General features: G+C 48.5%; 1 protein-coding gene across 1 annotated transcript in view; it reads right to left on the reverse strand.

Moving 5' to 3' along the window:
- Positions 1-17,933, reverse strand: part of GABBR1 (gamma-aminobutyric acid type B receptor subunit 1) — a 30,702-nt gene extending 12,769 nt beyond the window's left edge. The window contains exons 1-11 of the mRNA XM_003788957.3: positions 17,647-17,933; positions 17,097-17,190; positions 16,238-16,441; positions 15,294-15,479; positions 13,983-14,003; positions 12,366-12,526; positions 8,627-8,761; positions 7,792-7,962; positions 6,640-6,741; positions 6,303-6,368; positions 5,627-5,818 (exon numbers count right to left, since the gene is read on the reverse strand). Of these exons, the coding sequence (XP_003789005.1) occupies positions 5,627-5,818; positions 6,303-6,368; positions 6,640-6,741; positions 7,792-7,962; positions 8,627-8,761; positions 12,366-12,526; positions 13,983-14,003; positions 15,294-15,479; positions 16,238-16,441; positions 17,097-17,190 (1,332 nt within the window). The 5' untranslated portion in view covers positions 17,647-17,933. The remainder of the gene's footprint in view (positions 1-5,626; positions 5,819-6,302; positions 6,369-6,639; positions 6,742-7,791; positions 7,963-8,626; positions 8,762-12,365; positions 12,527-13,982; positions 14,004-15,293; positions 15,480-16,237; positions 16,442-17,096; positions 17,191-17,646) is intronic.
- Positions 17,934-18,148: the final 215 nt, after the last annotated feature.

Raw genomic sequence — 18,148 nt, forward strand, 5'->3', positions numbered from 1 at the left:
AAAAAAAAAAAAGATCAGAACAGCAACTCATACTTATGGGCGGTGCCTGTGGCTCAGTGGGTAGGGTGCTGGCCCCACATACTGAGGGTGGCAGGTTCAAGCCCAGCCCCACCCAAACTGCAACAACAACAAAAAAGTAGCCAGAGATTGTGGCGAGCACCTGTGGTCCCAGCTACTTGGGAGGCTGAGGCAAGAGAATCGCCCAAGCCCAGGAGTTGGAGGTTGCTATGAGCTGTGTGATGCCATGGCACTCTTCTGAGGGCAACAAAGTGAGACTCTGTCTCTACAAAAAAAAAAAAAAAAAAAAGGACTGAGTAATTATCTTTGTTCCCCATGCCCTGTCCACTATTTTTTTTTTTGGGGGGGACAGTCTCATTATGTCACCCTGGGTAGAGTGCTGTGGCATCACAGCTCACAGCAACCTCCAACTCTCAGACTTAAGCGATTCTCTTGCCTCAGCCTCCCAAGTAGCTGGGACTACAGGTGCCTGCCACAATGCCTGGATATTTTTTGTTGTTGTTGTCGTAGTTGTCATTGTTTGGCAGGCCCGGGCTGGATTCAAACCCACCAGTTCCAATATATGTGGCTGGTGTCCTAGTTGCTGAGCTATAGGCACCGAGCCCACTATCCACTTTTCTCTCTATTCAAGCTTCTATAGAGATAGGGGAGTGGGATATATAAAGAGCATAGGTGATATGGTATGGTAGAAACAGCCTGGGCTGTGAAGATACACAGAGCTGGGCTCTACTACCCTTCAGGGCAAGAGTAAGTTCCACTGCTCCTTTAATTGTTAGCATCTAGTACTATGCCCAGCTCACAAGGGACAAACAATACATATCCATTAGATAGGGCAATGAAAATACTCTGTATGATGGTAGATACATGTCAGTATATCTTTGTCCAAACCTATAGAATATACAATACAAAGACAGAACCCTAATGTAAACTATAAACTTTCAGTGATTCTGAGGTATCCAGTTAGGCTCATCAATTGTAACAAATATACCACTCCTGTGGGGATGTGGATAAGGGGGAAGGCTGTTCATGTAAGGTATATAGGAAATCTCTGTACATTCATCTCAATTTTGCTATGAACCTAAAATTGCTCTAAAAAAAGTCTTTTTAATAAAACATCCATTCAATGGATAAACAGATAGATGAATAAACTCCAATTTTAATAAATCCATTTACCTGCTATGAAATCCCAGACAAAAATAGGAATACTACTACCTTAAAAAGTTAGTAAAGGATGAAATAAGAACGTGCATAAAATGCTGGGTATAAAGTAAGCTACATTTTTTCTTTGTAAATTTCCTTATCTCAACTTCATCTTTGTTATCTGATGCTCAGATCTATACTTCTAGCCCAATATTCCAACTCTGCATCTCTGACTAATTCTAAGGCATTTGTAACTATATGATCAATAATCTCAAACTGAAATATCCAAAACAAAGTTCAATTTTTCCTCACTCCTCACTGCTTCCTAGTACATGTGATTAAAACCCCGTGATCATAACATTAGACTTTTTCAATTCATCAAATTCTTTTAATTCTTTTATTTAAATATTTCATTATTGCCAGGCATGGTGATTCACACCTATAATCCCGGGACTTGGGAGGCTGAGATGGGTGGATTGCCTGAGCTCACAGGTTCAAGACCAGCCTGAGCAAAAGCGAGACCTGCATCTTAAAAAAATAGCCAGACGTTGTGGTGGGCACCTGTAGTCCCAGCTACTTGGTAGGTTAAGGCAAGACAATCCTTAGAGTCCAAGAGTTTGAGGTTGCTGTGAGCTGTGATCCCATGGCACTCTACCAAGAACAACAAAGTAAGACTTTGTCTAAAAAGGGGGGGGGGGCAGCACCTATGGCTCAGTGGGTAGGGCACCAGGCCCATATACTGAGGGTGGTGGGGTCAAACCCGGCCCTGGCCAGCTAAAACAGCAGTGGCAACTGCAACAAAAATAGCCTGGCATTATGGCGGGCACCTACAGTCCCAGTTATTCAGGAGGCTGAAGCAAGAAAATCACCTAAGCCCAAGAGCTGGAGGCTGCTATGAGCTGTAACGCCATGGCACTACTGAGGGCAACAAAGTGAGACTTTGTCTCTAAAAAAAAGAGAAAGAAAAAAGAAAGAAATGTTTCATTAATATCACCCCATCAGAATAATGATAATGATGATAATTATATGGCTAACATTTATATTGTTTACTATACCTCAGGTACTTTTAAAGGTATGTATATCAACTTATTTAATCCTCAGACAATCCAATGAAGTATATGCTACATATTATTATTCCCATTTTAGAGCTAAGGAAACTGAGGCACAGAAAAGTTACATAAGTTGCTTAAAGTTATACTGCTAGTGAGTAGAAGAGCTGGGATTCAAACCCAGGCAGCCTGGCATCAAAGTCCATACTCTCATCCACTCACTACCCTACACTATCTCTGTACATGGAATTGCCTCTCTCTACAAAAGTACCCACCCAATCAGCAGCCAAATTAAGACTTTCTGAGCATTTCTTTGGCTTCTAGGTTTTTCCAATCTTCAGTACAAAGTAAACAGTGCATCAAAAAATCACCCAGATAACTAGGCGTTGTGACGGGTGCCTATAGTCTCAACTACTTGGGAGGCTGAGGCAAGAAAATCACTTAAGCCCAAGAGTTTGAGGTTGCTGTGAGCTGTGACGCCACAGCACTCTATCCAGGATGACATAGTGAGACTTTGTCTCAAAAAAAAAAAAAAAAAAATCAACCAGAAGGGAAAGAATTCATCTGCTCAGCATGCTGCTGCCATCCCTGCCCAGATCTTCATACTCTCTGCTCACTCCAGGTCAGTACCACTAAAACACCTAGCCACTAGGGACACCACTCTCACCCTGGGGCCAAAATTATGAAAAAGCCAAATTTTCAAAGAGAAATTTGATTATGCAAGTTAAGGAAAACTGAACAACAACAAAAATCCCATAACCCACAAAAATTAGTGAATTAACCAACTGGAAATGTATGATCCTAATTTTTCAACATCCCTGTCTAGCTAATATGTGAGAACAGATGTTGAACTGTGATCAAAATGTACATCCTGAGCTTTTCAGTTTGTACTGGGCCCAGGTCTAATGGGATCTCTGCTCCAATCAGGAGTTACACACAATGGTATCTTCAGATATGCCACCTCTAACCTCCCCACTTACCCGACACTATTGTTCTCCAAAACCACTCTAACTCACTCTTGATCTCCACATATAGCCCCTAAAGATTTTTTTCTCCAAACCAGAGTTTCTCAAACTCTGCATTATTGACATTTGGGGCAGAATAGCTCTTTGCTATCAAGGGCTGTCCTGTGCATTGTAGGATATTTAGAAGTGGCACTAGTCTCTACCCATTAGATATCAGGAGCTTCCATCTCTCCCCCATACTCCCCTTCCAGTTGTGACAACCAAAATTGTCTCCAGATATTGCATTCCCTGGTTGAAAACCACTGCCCTAATAGTTCCCAAGGGGTGATTCCCTAGACCAATAGGATCAGCACCCCCAGGCCCCAGCCCAGACCTACTGAATCAGAACTTTCAAAAGAAGCACTGATACTAACTAACTTTCCAGGTAGTTCTGATGACAGCTAAAGTTTCAGAACTACTAATCTAAATGTAAGGCCATCCTTAGAGAGTGAAAGCAACTTGGCTTGTTTTCTAAGTTTCCATGGCTCTGGCACCCTAGGTCCAACCCCTGCTTTGATCCATTTCTCTTGGTGCTGCTTCATTCATTTATAATGCCTTTCCTAGACAATTGTTAAGGCTGTTCTATCCTCTATTGGAAAATCTTAGCTTCTCCAGCTGGTACTTTACGCTGGTGTCACTAGAAGTCCTATGGCTTTGATGGCAGACACTATCTTTCTCTAGAGACCAAGAGCCAGACAGAAACCATCCAAGTCAAGTCACCCTGCTCCAGAGCTCAGGTGTCCTTCTAAATTCCTAACCAACTCCTTAATTTCTTTTGGGCTCCTTCAATTCATTGCTATGGGACAAAAGCCACAACTGGCAGGTCCCAGGCTCAGGACATTAATAAGCCTTTCTGGCTTTAGCAGCCAACTCCATTACTTCCCCATGTTCTTAAGAATGTCTCATGTCACAGGTACTCTACAAGGAAGTGACTTTCCAGAATTTTTTCCTTGTATTGTTCAGCTAAGAGACCTTAAACATAGAGTCTCCTTAGAATGCCCCAGGATAGCATCTATAATCAGAGTCCACATGGCAACTGATCTTCATCACAATCCACCACCGGAACCAACTAACTGAACCTTAGTTCTCCTTTGCTCAGAAACTGCTATCGGCTACATAGTATTTCAGCAGTTCTCAACCTGTGGGTCACAACTCCTTTGGAGGTCTCCTGCATATCAGATATTTATATTACAATTCGTAACAGTAGCAAAATTACAGTTATGAAGTAGATTAAAGGGCTGTGGCATTAGGAAGGTTGAGAACCACTGTATTAAATAAAAGTACAAACTTTTTAGGCAGGCTTCACAGTTTTCTATGAAAAGTGATGAGGCAGAGTGGTCTGAAATTAGATTTAGCCAGGATTCAGTTCTAGCTAGACCACTCAGTAGCTGCATGATCCAAGATATTAAACTTCTCTGAGTCTATAAAATATAAATGATAAATCTACATCAAAGTATTCCTGTTAAGGGCGGGACACAACTACAACAGGGACTAAAACTAACAAACGGAAACACTATAACCTAAATCTTACACCCTCAAATTAACTGAAAAAGAAAAAGAAATTAAAAACAACAAAGTATTCCTATTACGATTACTAAAATCATGTCTTTAAGACATTTTTCAATAAGCTACTTGAAAGTTTTACAACCATCAACTCACCACTAGCATGCTTTCCAAAACAGATATACTCTTGGTGTAATAAGCAGACAGATAAGTTCCCCCATCAAGCTCAGCCAAAAATCTCTGAACTCTTTAAGGTGCAGTGCTAAATAAGAAAGGAACCTCTTCCTCCACCACCCACACCCATATGTACTTATGTCCCTCATCTGCAAGGCCACCCAGCCCTCCCAAATCAGAGGATGCACCTTCTAGCTCCAAGTCTGTCATTAACCAGTTCTCAAGGGCTAAATGATTTCAAAGTCCCTTCCACATCTAAAATTCTAAAAAAGGAATCAGTAAAAAAAGCATCAGGATCCAAACTAATTACATATCAGTCATGAGTGAATATTAAGCAACTCTGAACTGCCAATGTAAGTCACCAGAAAAATAAAATATATTTCTACCCAGGATTGGTGCCCCTGCAAAGGTATGCTTGTGTATACAAGCATCCATGTTATCATTAATGCTTCTTCCTCATTTGACTTCTCATCAACTTCTTCTTGTCTCCATGGTAACAGCCCTTCTACTCATCAGGAACCTACTGAACATATCACTCTATTATTTCGCTCTCTCCCAAGAAGTCACAGCAGAGGTAAAATTCACCGGAAACATGATGCAAACAAGTTCAGGGTGAGCACAGCCCCTTCCCCTCCTGTATATCCAAACTCTATACCTTCTCCCCTCCCCCCTCCTAAGAGGTTCTTTGGGACCCCTCCACTCTCCCAAATGCCAGCCTCTAAGCCTCCATACTCTCACCATGTTGGAAATGCTGCGGGTGTTGGCAGGGTTCAGCATGACAATCTCAGTGGTAATGTGTCCCTCCACTGCCTGGGTCATCTCATCTACCGTGCAGTTGATAGATGGGTCATAGATCTTGAACCAATTGTCAGCATACCACCCAATGAGGAACCAGACATACTTCTTCCCAAAAAGACGCTCCTTATACACCTAAATACAGAGAAGAAGGAAGGCTGAGTTTTTGTTCTGTTCTAATTTTTTGTCTTATCTCACTTGACACTATTCAGACTCTTGGGAATCAGGAAAGAGCAGAACTAAAAAGAAAAATCTACAAGTCTAGGAGAGGTAGGAAAAGCTCAACAATTCCTCTTTCTATGCTCCTCCCTAGCCCCTCTATTTCTGAGTAGGCTTTTCCAGCCAGTCAGGAAAAATAGAATTCACAGGCTCTTTAGGAAACATCAAGCAGTAGGAAAATGAAATCTGAGAAAGTATCATGTATGTATGTGTGTGTGTCTGCATATGTGTGTGTGCAGTCAGGGGATGGAATCAGAGCCAACAAACAGGGACATCATATTAATCATCACCTCAGATCATTTGTTATCAACTAGAACAGAGATGGAGAGAGGAGATCAAAGGAGAAAACCAAGGTATAGTGCCTATCCAGTTCCCCTCCCAGTTCAGATTTCAATCCTACCTCACAAAAGACTTTCCGGGCTTCAGTCTCATAGAAAAGTCCCACGATGATTCGGGCATCCTGGCGCTACAGAATGGAGAGAGAAACAGAGCTCCTGAAGGACACCTGAGAATTCCTGAGGGGCTCAGCCAGGTATGGCTACGGCTTTGATTTCCCATCCCAAAGTGCTTAGTGAAGGATAGTGTTCAATGCATAGTGGATAAATGTCAACCAGAAGATGAAGGAAAACTTCCCCCGATATGCTACTGCTTCACAGAATCAAAACTTCCTCTCCCACCAACCACAGTCCTCCTACCTAGTTCCTATGCAAACAGCCCACCATGCCCAGATATCCCACCTTCAGGTTTTTGACAGGTACAGCTGGATCTGAAAAGAAACTCTGGCGGAAAGTAATCTCGATTCCAGCCTCCTTCACTCGTTCCTCCAGGTCGTCCAGAGTCTTGGGTAGGAATGAAAAATAAATAGGAAAAACATTGTATGATGGAGTAAAGACCAGACATTATACAGCAATACTCAGTGCAAAGGAGTATTCATTCTGAACTTTCCTTTAACAGCTTCTGCCCATGAGGAGAATTGGAAGGAAAGAATATTGAGTCTGAGGACATGGTTTATAAGTGGAAAGGTACATGGTGAGCCCTTCCTATGGGTCTGTGTCCCATTCACCCCATTCCTATTGCTGACAGCAAAAACGGGGGAAAGGAAAACATAGAGGGACCAGGAAAAGACAAGACAGAGACTGGTATAGATAGTATAATATCAACCCCAAGAGGATAATATCAATGTCAACACCAAGAAACAAAAGGATCAGAGAAGAATGGTCTGAATTACTGAGAGAAAGTGGGGGAGGATTAAAGGGCCACTGAAGGTAAGAGTCAAGAGAGGACCTACAGAACAGAATAAAAGGGAGGCAACAGATTGCCTTCTTCAGATGTAGAGCCACGTATTTCCTCCGCCAGATTTCCTCCACCAATACAAATCTCTCTCTCCCCCTTCAACCTCTCCTTATCTGTTGCCATCTCTCACTCAGTGTCAACTACCAGCCCCCTGTAGTTTGTCCCTCTCTCCCCCTTCTCACTCCCTCTCTTCCTCCTTTCTGTCTCTGCCCCCATAGCCACTAGCTCCATCCCCTCTGTTCCCATTCACCCACTACCCCACTTGAGTGCCTCTGGAATCTGCTGCCTTCCTGGATTTCTATCTCATATTCCCTCTCTTCTGTATCAACTTCAGATTGAACCTACTTTACCAGAACTGAGTCATTTGAGGGTTTATCCATCTAGAGAACAGAGAATCAAAAGGAAAGATCGCAAACTCAAAAACTCAACTCATTCATTCTCCTGGCTACAGAAAGAACATGCATTTATCCTCCTTGGAATGTATTCTCTTTTGATAAAGAACCAAGATCCTCCCCCCAAAATGAATCCAAGTCATAGCTCTGTCCACAGGAGTTTAAGCAGATGCCCCCACTGCCCTTTGCCCAGTCCCTCCTTACCGAAGTGAAGACTTCAGTGGTCTGCTGGATGGTGGCAATCTTCTTCCAGCCCCACTTTTCAAAGAGTTTCACACGGGTAGGGTTATGGAGTGTGGCTGATGGATGTGTTCGGAAGAATGTGGGAAAACGCTGCCGGTTTGACAGTGCTGGTGAGCTCGAGCCATAGGAAAGCTAGGAGGAGCAGGGACAGCACAACAGGATCTGTTCATCACGGACTCCACTGATTCTTTATCCCTCTCCATGCCTCTAGGTTTTGGCTACTCCTCCATATTTCCCCTATCTTTCATCTGCCCCAGGTAAAGTGATTCTCAAAGGTCTACACACCTCTAAGAGGCCAAGGTGGGAGGTCCACTTGAGCTCAGGAATTTGAGACAGCCTGAGCACAGTGGGACCCCATCTCTACTAAAAATAGAAAAAAAATAGCCAGCTGTTGTGGTAGGTGCCTGTAGTCCCAGGTACTCAGGAGGCTGAGGCAAGAGGATCTCTTGAGCCAAGGAATTTGAGATTGCTGTCAGGAAGGCTGAGGCCATGGCACTCTAGCCTGGGTGACAGAGTGAGACTCCGTCAAAAAAAAAAAAAAAATAAAACACCCCACACACTCCTCGCAATCAGGAATGTTCTTTCACTGATCTAACTCCAATTCCTTCTAAAGAACAAGGTCAGCTGCAGCACGGTCAGGCCACTGTTGCTAGGATGCCAACAAGCTCAGGACTGCAGAGGACTCTGAATCTTGGAAACAGATCTTTCACAGTCCTCTTAATCCAAATCTCCCCTTTCCTTTATAGAACCCTAAAGGAAACGACCCCATCTTCTGACCCCCCACAGCCCTACTTACCACAATGAGGTTCCACATCCTTGCAGCCTCAGCCACCAGCGTGGAGACAGAGCTGCAGCCAGGCATGAGGATGATCTTGATAGGGTCGTTGTAGAGCAGCTCATACAGATACTTGGTGGCTTGACCTGGGTCGCACTGAATGGGAGGGAGAAGATGAGGGTTGGCTGTCCCAGGGCCCCTCCCCTGCCTGCAATTCCCACTCTTTTATATTTCTCAGACAAACTAGTTCCTTTCTCAATTACCCACTTTCTTCTTCTTTTTTTTTTTTTTTTTGGAGACAGTGTCTCACTACGTCATCCTGGATAGAGTGCTATGACATCACAGATCACAGCAACCTCAAACTCTTGGGCTTAAGTGATTCTCTTGCCTCAGCCTCCCAAGTAGCTGGGACTACAGGTGCCACAATGCCCAGCTATTTTTTGGTTGTAGTTGTCATTGTTGTTTGGCAGGTCCGGGCTGGATTCGAACCCACCAGGTTCAATGTATGTGGCTGGTGCCCTAGCCTCTGAGCCACAGGCACCAAGCCAATTACCCACTTTCATCATTATTACCATTTTCTTCTCCTTCCTGACATCTCTTCCTGTCAAGTGACTTTTTTTCTTCTCTTTCATTAAACACCCTTCTCTGTCTTCCATCTGGCACCTTACCCATATCCTCTTCTGCACACCCCTCCTTAGGTACTAAGGGCTCATTCTCTGATGGTCCCAAGCCCCCCTTACTCTGTCCCCAACCCTTTACCCCATGTGTCTATGCATCTGTGGGTAGAAGAGCCTGTAAGAATATGAGTAAACTCTCCCCCTATCCCCAGACAGCTTGCTCAAAGCTGTATTATGAAAATTCCTCCCACACCTCTGCTAACTCCCTCTCTCCACCTTCCATTTGTTTCCTCTCTCTTCTCTTTTCAGGGCTATGGATAAGTAAACAAGAGAGAAAAGGAACAGGACCACTAGGGGGTCCCTGTTTAGTGATCCATTCCTACCTGCTGGGCGCTGACATTTGACAGGTCCATTAGAAAAAAAAGACTCTGAGGCTTAAGTGGGGAGAATGTAGGAAGAGGAATGAAAAAGGAGAATGAATAGAATGGAACTCCCAAGAAACCAGATGATTTTAGGGATGCCTGAAAAAAGAGGCTTGAGCTGGGGAAAGTGAACAATGAAAAACGCTAAAGAGGAAGGAAAGAGAGGAGGAGGGGAAATGGGGGAAGAGCCAGCCATGGGTCTCCCACTGCCTGTTCCCCTCCCGCTGATATGTGACATGTCAGAAGCTGCTGGAGCCCCAAAGCAAGTGAAGAAGAAATGGCAGCCAGTGGGGAGCCAGGGCAGAGGGGACTCACAGGAGGCACAGGGAGCATAACAGAGGGGCGGGGCAGGTAGAAAGGAAATAAAGAAAACCCCCAGAGCCTGCTTACCTCCCACTGGGGCCTGACATTTGGGCCACTGTGGGAAGTTGGAGAAGGGAGAACAGGGAAGCTAGCAGAACCAACACTCACTCTGAACTCTCTGCTGCCCACCCCACCCTCACCCCCTGCCAAGGGCAGTGCTCAACAACATTCTGAAGGTTTTCTCTTTATCCCTCCCACTTGTACATCTTTACCCTTCTCAGGTCCCACCTTCCTGCACTCTCCCAGCATCAGTTACTCCAGATCCTGCCCCCAGCTTCTACCAAGCCGCCCCTGCCCCATGCCCCACTCACTTCTCATCTACAGAAAAGGTTAACAGGAACAATGAGGACATATAAGAACAGGGCAAAGTATGCCACCCAACATCTCTTCTTTTATTCCCTCATTTCTTCTCTACCTTTTCTTACAATCCTTTCCATCTTCCACACCCTGTTCTCCACTGAGGGTTCCCTCCACCATGTGATTCTCACCCCCTCCCAGTGAACTTCCTCTGTTCTCCCTCTCCTTTGCTCTTACAAGGATCTGGATTCACAGGTAGGAAACTGACAGGTCCAGTTGACACATCCCAGTTCTTCTGCCCTCCCACCCCACCCCCTTGCTGCCTCTGCTATCTTCTCCAAACTCCCTTCTCCTAGGACCCCCATCTGTCCTTGTGGATGAGTTTGAGCTTACCACGAGGCCTCCCCTCTCTCCCTGTGAGCCCCTATGATAAAACCTACACTCATTCCTCCCTCTCTCCCCCACTCCCACCCCACATAGCCAATGGTCTCTCTTGCTGTCCCAAGCTTAAGCCCTCCACCAGATCTGACCCTCTATTTCTCTTCCTGCCTTCCCTACCCTAACACCTAATTATTTTCCTGTATCCTGTTGATCTTCCCCTAGGCACTCTAGGGTTAGCTACAGCTCAGGCATCTATCAGGACAGGATTCCTGTTGGTAAAAATGCAAATACTTGAGATTCATCCCTGACCAAAGAGTTAGAATCTATTTTAAACAAACTCCTCTGGTGATTCTTATGTACACTGAAGTCTGAGAACCAGTGAGATGATAACAGTCAGAAGGGATTTGAGGTTCTCTACTCCAAACTCCTGACATCTTTGAGCTCTCCTCTCCAAGCACCCTACCTTCAGGCCCACTTCTGCCCCCTCCATAACATACTTTGGAAGTGTATACTGATGTTCTAAAGAATCAAAATCCTAAACTGGGGTACAAGATCACCAGAGCTATACTGAACCTTCTGAACTCTATTTCACCCTAGCCTAATTCATTAAACCTCTAGAGCCACATGTCAGAAAAGTTAAATCTGAGGAGGTCCCAAATGTCCTTTTTTCCCTTCTGTGTCACATCCTTCCCCATACCCCTAATTATTCTGTAGAGGAGAAGAGGGGGAAAGGAATCTCATTATAAATGTTCCCTAATACCCCTTGACCTAAGTTTGTTTTATCTTCCCACCTCCTCCCTTCCCTAACCCTACATCCCATTTCCCTTCTCACAACCTAGAGGCCATAGTGCTGCCAGGGAAGGTAAAGGCAGGACCCAAGTTCCCCAGGATGTACCAGCATCTCTCACTATCCCCACCCTTCCTCCTAGTCCCCTGCCACTGCCATTCTTTTCTATTTTTTCTTCTCCCTATATCCTGACTCTTTTCCATCCCATGCCATTGTGGGAGCTCTGGTGTGGACTCCTAATCCAACTCCTGTTCCAGCGCTTCTGCCTACATCTTGGACATCAAACACCACATGCCATATATTCCCACAGTCCAGGAATCCTCAGTGGGGCTGGGAATTGAGGCATGAGAAAGAGTTGTTGGAAGGACTCACGGCTACCTTGGTGTTTGTTGTGATAAATAAACTACAGCTCTCAAGTCCCTCAAAATTTTCCTCATTCTTTCCCTATTCCTTCCAGCCCCAACCGACACCAAGATTTACCTTGTTTCCATGGTCAATGTAAACCCTGATCTAGTTTCCCATTTCTGACAATCCCTCCACCACCAGCACCCCGACCCTATCCCAGGGTTAGTTTACTCCCCGGGAAGATGGAGGATCAGGATCCACTGGTTTCCCCACCCCCCAGGCACTTCCCTGAGTCTCCTGCAGTGGGGCAGAGGGGTCTGCCTAGCAGTGTGATTAAACCATCTTGAACCTCTAGACCCTCATCTTGAACCTCCAGTCTGGCGACTCTCCCCAAGCTCCTGCACCTCAGCCTCTCTCCTACTAGTCCACACATGAGAGGGGTCTACCTTGCAATCCCAGAGGCGACTCAAACTGAGGCGTGCATAGCTGGCTGGCCCCCGTCCCCTGCAAAACCCCCATCTCCCACCCACTCCCAAGTCCAGGACTACCTTGCTGTCGTGGTGGATGAGCTTGAGCTCATAGTCCGGCAGGATGTCCCTGCGGCTATTCACGTCCTCCAGCGCCATCTCCACCGCGGGCTGGCAGGCCTGGCCCCCTGGCCAGCCCCCGCTCATGGGAAACAGCGCCCCGATGTACACTGCGCGCCGTTCTGAGGAGGGGTGTGGGGGCACCCGCGGGTGAGGCCGCGGGAGATGAGGGGAGTGAGAGGCCCACATCGGAGCCACCCCTGCCGCCATCACCACCAAAAGCGGCAGTGGCCACCCCACCCGGGGAGAGGGGGCCCCCGGACCCATGGCGTGGGGGCAGGGGTAGTTGCTGGGGAGGGGAAGGAGCTCAGGGGGGACACTTTTCCTGGGGAGGGCTGCTGAGGGGGTGTCGGGGAGGCGCCTCCATCCCTGGTTCTGTGGGGAGGAGGGGGCTAGGGCCCCGGAGAAGCAGGGAAGGTTGGCTTCCTACGGCCCCCGCGGCTCGCTCCCACCACCGCCACCGCCACAGCCACCGCCACCGCGGACTCTCCTCGCGGACTGACTGACCGACTGAGGGGAGGCGGAGGGAGATGTTGAGCTGGGAGGGGGCTCTGACGTCACGGGCGGCGAGCGGCAGCGGGGGGTGGGGGGCGGGCAGGAGATGAGGAGGGAGGAAGGGGGCGGGGATGGAAGCGCTAGCCGAGGTGGGAACCTCAGTCAGAAGGGAGGGGCGGGAGGAAGAAGATGCAACCTAGTGGAGGGGAGGAAGGAGGAAGGGAAGGGTCCCACTTAAGGGGAACCCAAGAGAGGTGAAAAGAGAGGACCGGGCGTGCCTGGAGAGCGGGTGGGCGGAGGGAGCCGCCGGAGGCTGAAGCTCTGAAGAGAGAGGGATGGAGAAGGGGCGGATGAGAGTGGGGCGCGACAGAAAAGGGGCTGGCGCCTGCGGTCTGAAATAGGAGTATGAATAAATGGAGTGGAGGACGGAGGGGGAGACAGAAGTGTGGAAACCGTTTTAGAGAGAGAGCTAGGTATAGATGGAGGGTGAGATTGGTGTACGGGGAAGTGAAAGAGAGGTGGAAGGGAACGTGGGGCTGGGTAGACAAAAGTCTGGGACAGGGAGATGGGAGGAACTGAGACAGAAGGGTGGGGATATAAGGAAAGAGAGGATGTGGGGAAGAGCTGAAGAGAGGCTTGCCAGGGCTGAGATGAGTGGGATGGGCTGATGGAGTCTGCTAGGTGATTTCCTAGGAGAGGGCCGGCGGGCAAAAAGGTTCCAGAGAAGGTCGGAAGGAACCCAGCAGAGCAAGACAGGATAGAAACTCAGGGTCTCCCAGCACGCTGCCGCCCCCTGCTGGGGCTCTGCCTTTTAGCCGGGAGGCCGAGTCTGAGAGGAGGTGGCAACCAGGGTAGTGCAGCCAAGCAGGGACAAGGGAGGGACCGCAGCCCCGCAGAAAACCGAGACTGGAGGCAAGAAAACAGGTAGGGAGAAAAGGGGACGATCGCAAACCGGGGTGAGTGGGGTAAAGTGGGGAAAGGACAACATGTTATAGTCTAAGGGCTGAATTTCTGAGGGTGGAGGGTGCAGAGTGAAGGGGAAGGAGATTGCAGTGCACGCGCGATAAGGGTGTCTCATCTCACCTGAGTGTGGCGTTCGATTCACTGGCAGCAGGAAAGACGGGGATCAGAGAAGAGTTACCACTGGCGCCCAGCTTCCCTGGCCTGATCCCCAGCCCCCTCCCACACCTGTCCATGCTGAAGACCGGGAGAACAGAAACCTGCGTTTCTGAGGGGAGGGTTCTGAGGATAAGACCAAGGTAGGGTTGGGGGTCAGGACTTGATTTTCTTCTTTTATTTTTTATAGGATAACAGAATTTGAGGTAGGAGTGCCAACAGCAAAGTCAGGGTCAAACCTAGTTTTGTGGTGCCTAAATATTATAAAACTGGGGGGAGTCCTTCTTTAAGAAAAAAAATTACACATGCAATTGCTGTTAAAAATCTTATTTTTGAAATTATTACCAAAACTTATTACCATATTTTAGAGCACAGAAAGAGGGTCATATAGGTAAGGAACCTTGAAGCTTTAGTTTCATCAGCTTCATAGTAAATCCTGCCCTGGATGGGACTCCCAATTCCCAGAATGGTATACTAAACTAGAAGTAAAATAATTGAGTTACATGAGGAAATTCAGGCCAAAGGATCTTGAAAGTGGCTGCAAGGGTAGAAGACGTGTGAGGCACAGGAATGGGATGCCTGCATCCCAGGAGAGAAGACTGTAGAGGGAGAGTTTGGGTGACCAGAAAAGGGGAAATTCTGCAGAACTAGATAGCAAAAAAATGGTAGACAGACACAACACCAATTCCCTTAGGGAATGACAGAGGTTGTAGAAAAGGACGGTTCTCCCACCCCACTCTGGGTTGTCCTTGATGTTCTGATAATTCTACCCCCCAATTTTAAGTCTTTTGCCCTGATATGGTTCCACTCTCAGATCTCCTCTTATCAGTTTTTCTAAATACAATATATGATTTATTTGTGAGGCTTTATAATAAATCACTTATGTAACAAATGGTAAGAGATCAATTCTTGAAAGTTCTAAGTTTAGAGAAAGGGAATGAGTCTACAGAAAATTGAAGTACCTAAACCTTAAGCAGGTTCATAAAGGAAAAGAGAAAATGTAAGGCCTAAGAATTGGGGGCAAGGAGAAGATATGAAAAAAAAAAAAAAGGTAAAAGAAAGAAACCCCCAATGTGCACAAAGTGGATACTGGGAACTGCATGAAGAAGTCTGAGACACATAGATGGAAGGAAGGACTGGGCTGTCACCTCCACCTTTTCAAGGTTCCCCCCCCCCATTTTTATAGCACCCCATCCTTTCCCACCATCCCTTTCCATCCCACTCCCATCCTCACACAAGCATCCTCATCAGCTGCATGCAGGCAGCTGTTCCCCTCACCCTGGCAGTGGGGCTTGGGGGTGCTCCACTGGCCCTGACTACAGATGCTCCGGGAGCTGCCCACCAGATGGAAGTCGGGGTCACACCGGAAATCCACCCGGGCTCCGTCCAGAGCTGGGAGGTCCCCACCCGTCAGGAAAACCTTCCCATTTTCCAGGGTCAAATAAGACTTGGAGCAGATTCGGACTGTGGAAAGACAGGACAATAAGAAGAGAGGCGAGTTGGAGAAGGCACCTTCTCCTTACAGAGCAAGGGGATCAAGCTGGGTTTGGATCCATAAGCATCCTGCTCTACAGAAAATCATGTGTAAAAAGGATTTGTCTCCCTACCTTCCACTCCTCCCTTATCTCTGCAAGCATCCACACATTCCCAAAAGAAAAAAAGAAAAAACATTTCCATGGTAGGAACCCAAGATGGGGCTATAAGCACACAAAATGGGATCTCTTCAAAGTCAGCTACAGTGGCCGGTTCTCTGGCTTTGAAACGTGTAGATGTATATAACTTTGTAGGCACAATCAGATTTGCTTTTCTTATTATATTTGGCTTATATTAATATTAAACTGGTTTTATTTCTTGGGCATACTGTCTCTGGGTTAGAGACAGAAGTATTCAAAAACATAATGAAATAATTTTAGAATTTTTTGACATAATCTGCCATTAATGATCCTCAAAGAGAACAGCTCACAAGATGAATAATCAAAGTTATTTTATCCAATGATCAGTGGTCTAATGAAAGGAGGATAAAATGAAACATGCAGGCTGCTAGTTCCATTACCTCTAACTGCACACACAAAATCCCTCTTATATAGTAGTCATTCAACAAATGTATTTGTGAATTTCATTACACTGGATTTAAAATGCTGACTTTGCAAGCAGTAATGTTAAGTTTGAGGCAAGAAAAGGAATGGTCCTGAGAAGGGGAGGGGCTTCCCGAGGTTACTCACCACAGCGGCTGGGCGTGTCCATATCTGTCCAGGAGCCGTTGGCCAGGCACTTGCGGACCTTGGGCCCCACCACCTCTCGCTCCCCCCGGCACACATACTCAATCTCATAGTCCACAGGCAGGAAGTTGATAGCCTTCACCTGGTCCCGAGTCAGGCCCCGGTATCTGATGCCCCCTTCCCAGGGCGGGTGTATGATCTGGCAACCTGAGGGGTGAGCAGGGAGGAAGACACAGGGGGATGGTGGAAAAGAGGCAAAAGAATCCGCGGTGGTAGTGTGGAGAGAATAGGGCGTGGTCAATGGGCAGGCTGGGGAGAGAGAAGAAGGGATGGGCCGCTAGCCAGTGGAAATGGGGACAGGTACAGAACCTTGAGCTAAAGGACAGAGAGTAAGGGGCCAGGGCTAAAGAACTCACAAGTGGGGAGGGAAGGGTGCAAAGAAAAGTAATCAAAAAATTGTGACGAGTATAATATGTGGGCGGAGCTTGGTCCAAAAGGGGGTGCTAAATGAGGATACTTGAGTTGAATCAGGATGTGGGGAGAGCTTTAAGATCATCCGCACAACAAAGTGGGACCAAGAAAAGGGAGGAATTGCGGTAGTAACGTGGAACCAGGAAAGGGGATTGGACTGAGAAAATAATGCACAGAAAGGTTGCTTAGTATTAGTGTAACATGAGCAGAAAAAATGGGTAGTAATGTGGGGTGACAGAAGGAGGTCAGGAGTAGTAAAGTGAGGCCGAGCACAAGGGGTTCCCAGACGCGGATGCCATGTAGGGCTGAGGAGATAGTGATGAGGACTACAAATGAGGAGATGCAGGGAGAGGAGTGAAGGAGGGAGAAAAGTCGTCGGAGAAGGGTGCACCTTCTGAAGTGGCGTTGGGGGTCTGCGCCCCGCCCGCGCCCGGGAGGCGGAGGAAAAGTGGTGCCAGCAACAGCAGCGGCAGCAGCAGCAGCATCTGAGTGAGAGGCGGCAGTGAGGACCGGACTGAGCTCCGCCGGCGCGGCCCGGACTGGGAGGCGGCCCGGCCTCCCTCCTGTCGCCTCGCAGGCTCCGACCCAGCTGAGCTTGGGGACCGGGAGAGCGCCCAGCGGAGGAGGCGGGGGCGGAGCCCCACGCGGGGTGAGGGGGGGGGAAGGAGGAGAGAAAGCCTGTCCCCACCCTCCTCCAGCCTCCCTCGGCCCCCCACCCTCCCGGGACTCCACCTCTCACCACCTCCTCTCCCCCGGCCCCCGCGGCTCGCCGGAGCTCGGCTTACCCACGCTCCCGGGATCGGTCGCCTCAAGGCTCCCCAACTCCATCCCCGCCGTTCCTCCTTTCCCCCAGCCCGGGTCCCCCCGGCTTGGCCCTGCGCCCGCCAGCCCTCCCCCGCGTGCCCCTCTCCAAGCCCTGTTCCCGGGGCCCTGGCTCTTACCTCGGCGCGCCGGCCCAGCTCCCCGGCTCTCCCCGGGCCTCAAGGCCCCAGGCCCGGCCGCTCCTCCCCGCTCCCCCCTCCTTTCTCCTCCACCTTTCCCCTCCTGTCCCTCCTCCCCTCGAATCCGGGCTCCAACCCGGCCAGGGTCTCTTCCCTCCTCTCTCGCTTCCCCCAAACCCCACCCCTGTCTCTCCTTCCCCGGGGCGGCGGCGGCCACGGGAGCGGGGAGCCGGCAGGGAAGGAGGCGGCGCCGGGGACCGGGGAAAGCTCCGGGGCGGAGGGAAGAAGGAGGGTGCAGGGGAAGACAGGGAGGGGGGAAGAGAGGGGGAGACCAGGGAGAGGGCGCCTCCCACAACCCGAGCCCCGGGAGCCGCCCCGGATCCCGGCCCCGCCCTGGACCGCCCACAGCGCTGGGGGGCGGGCGGCCGAGAGGCACAGGGCAGAGGTAGCTGAGAGCAAGACACACTGGTACACACGCACATACGGGCGGGGACCGATCACC

The sequence above is a fragment of the Otolemur garnettii genome, unplaced genomic scaffold, assembly GCF_000181295.1.
Source record: "Otolemur garnettii isolate 467f Iridium unplaced genomic scaffold, OtoGar3 scaffold00031, whole genome shotgun sequence".
Taxonomy (NCBI): Eukaryota; Metazoa; Chordata; class Mammalia; order Primates; family Galagidae; genus Otolemur; species Otolemur garnettii.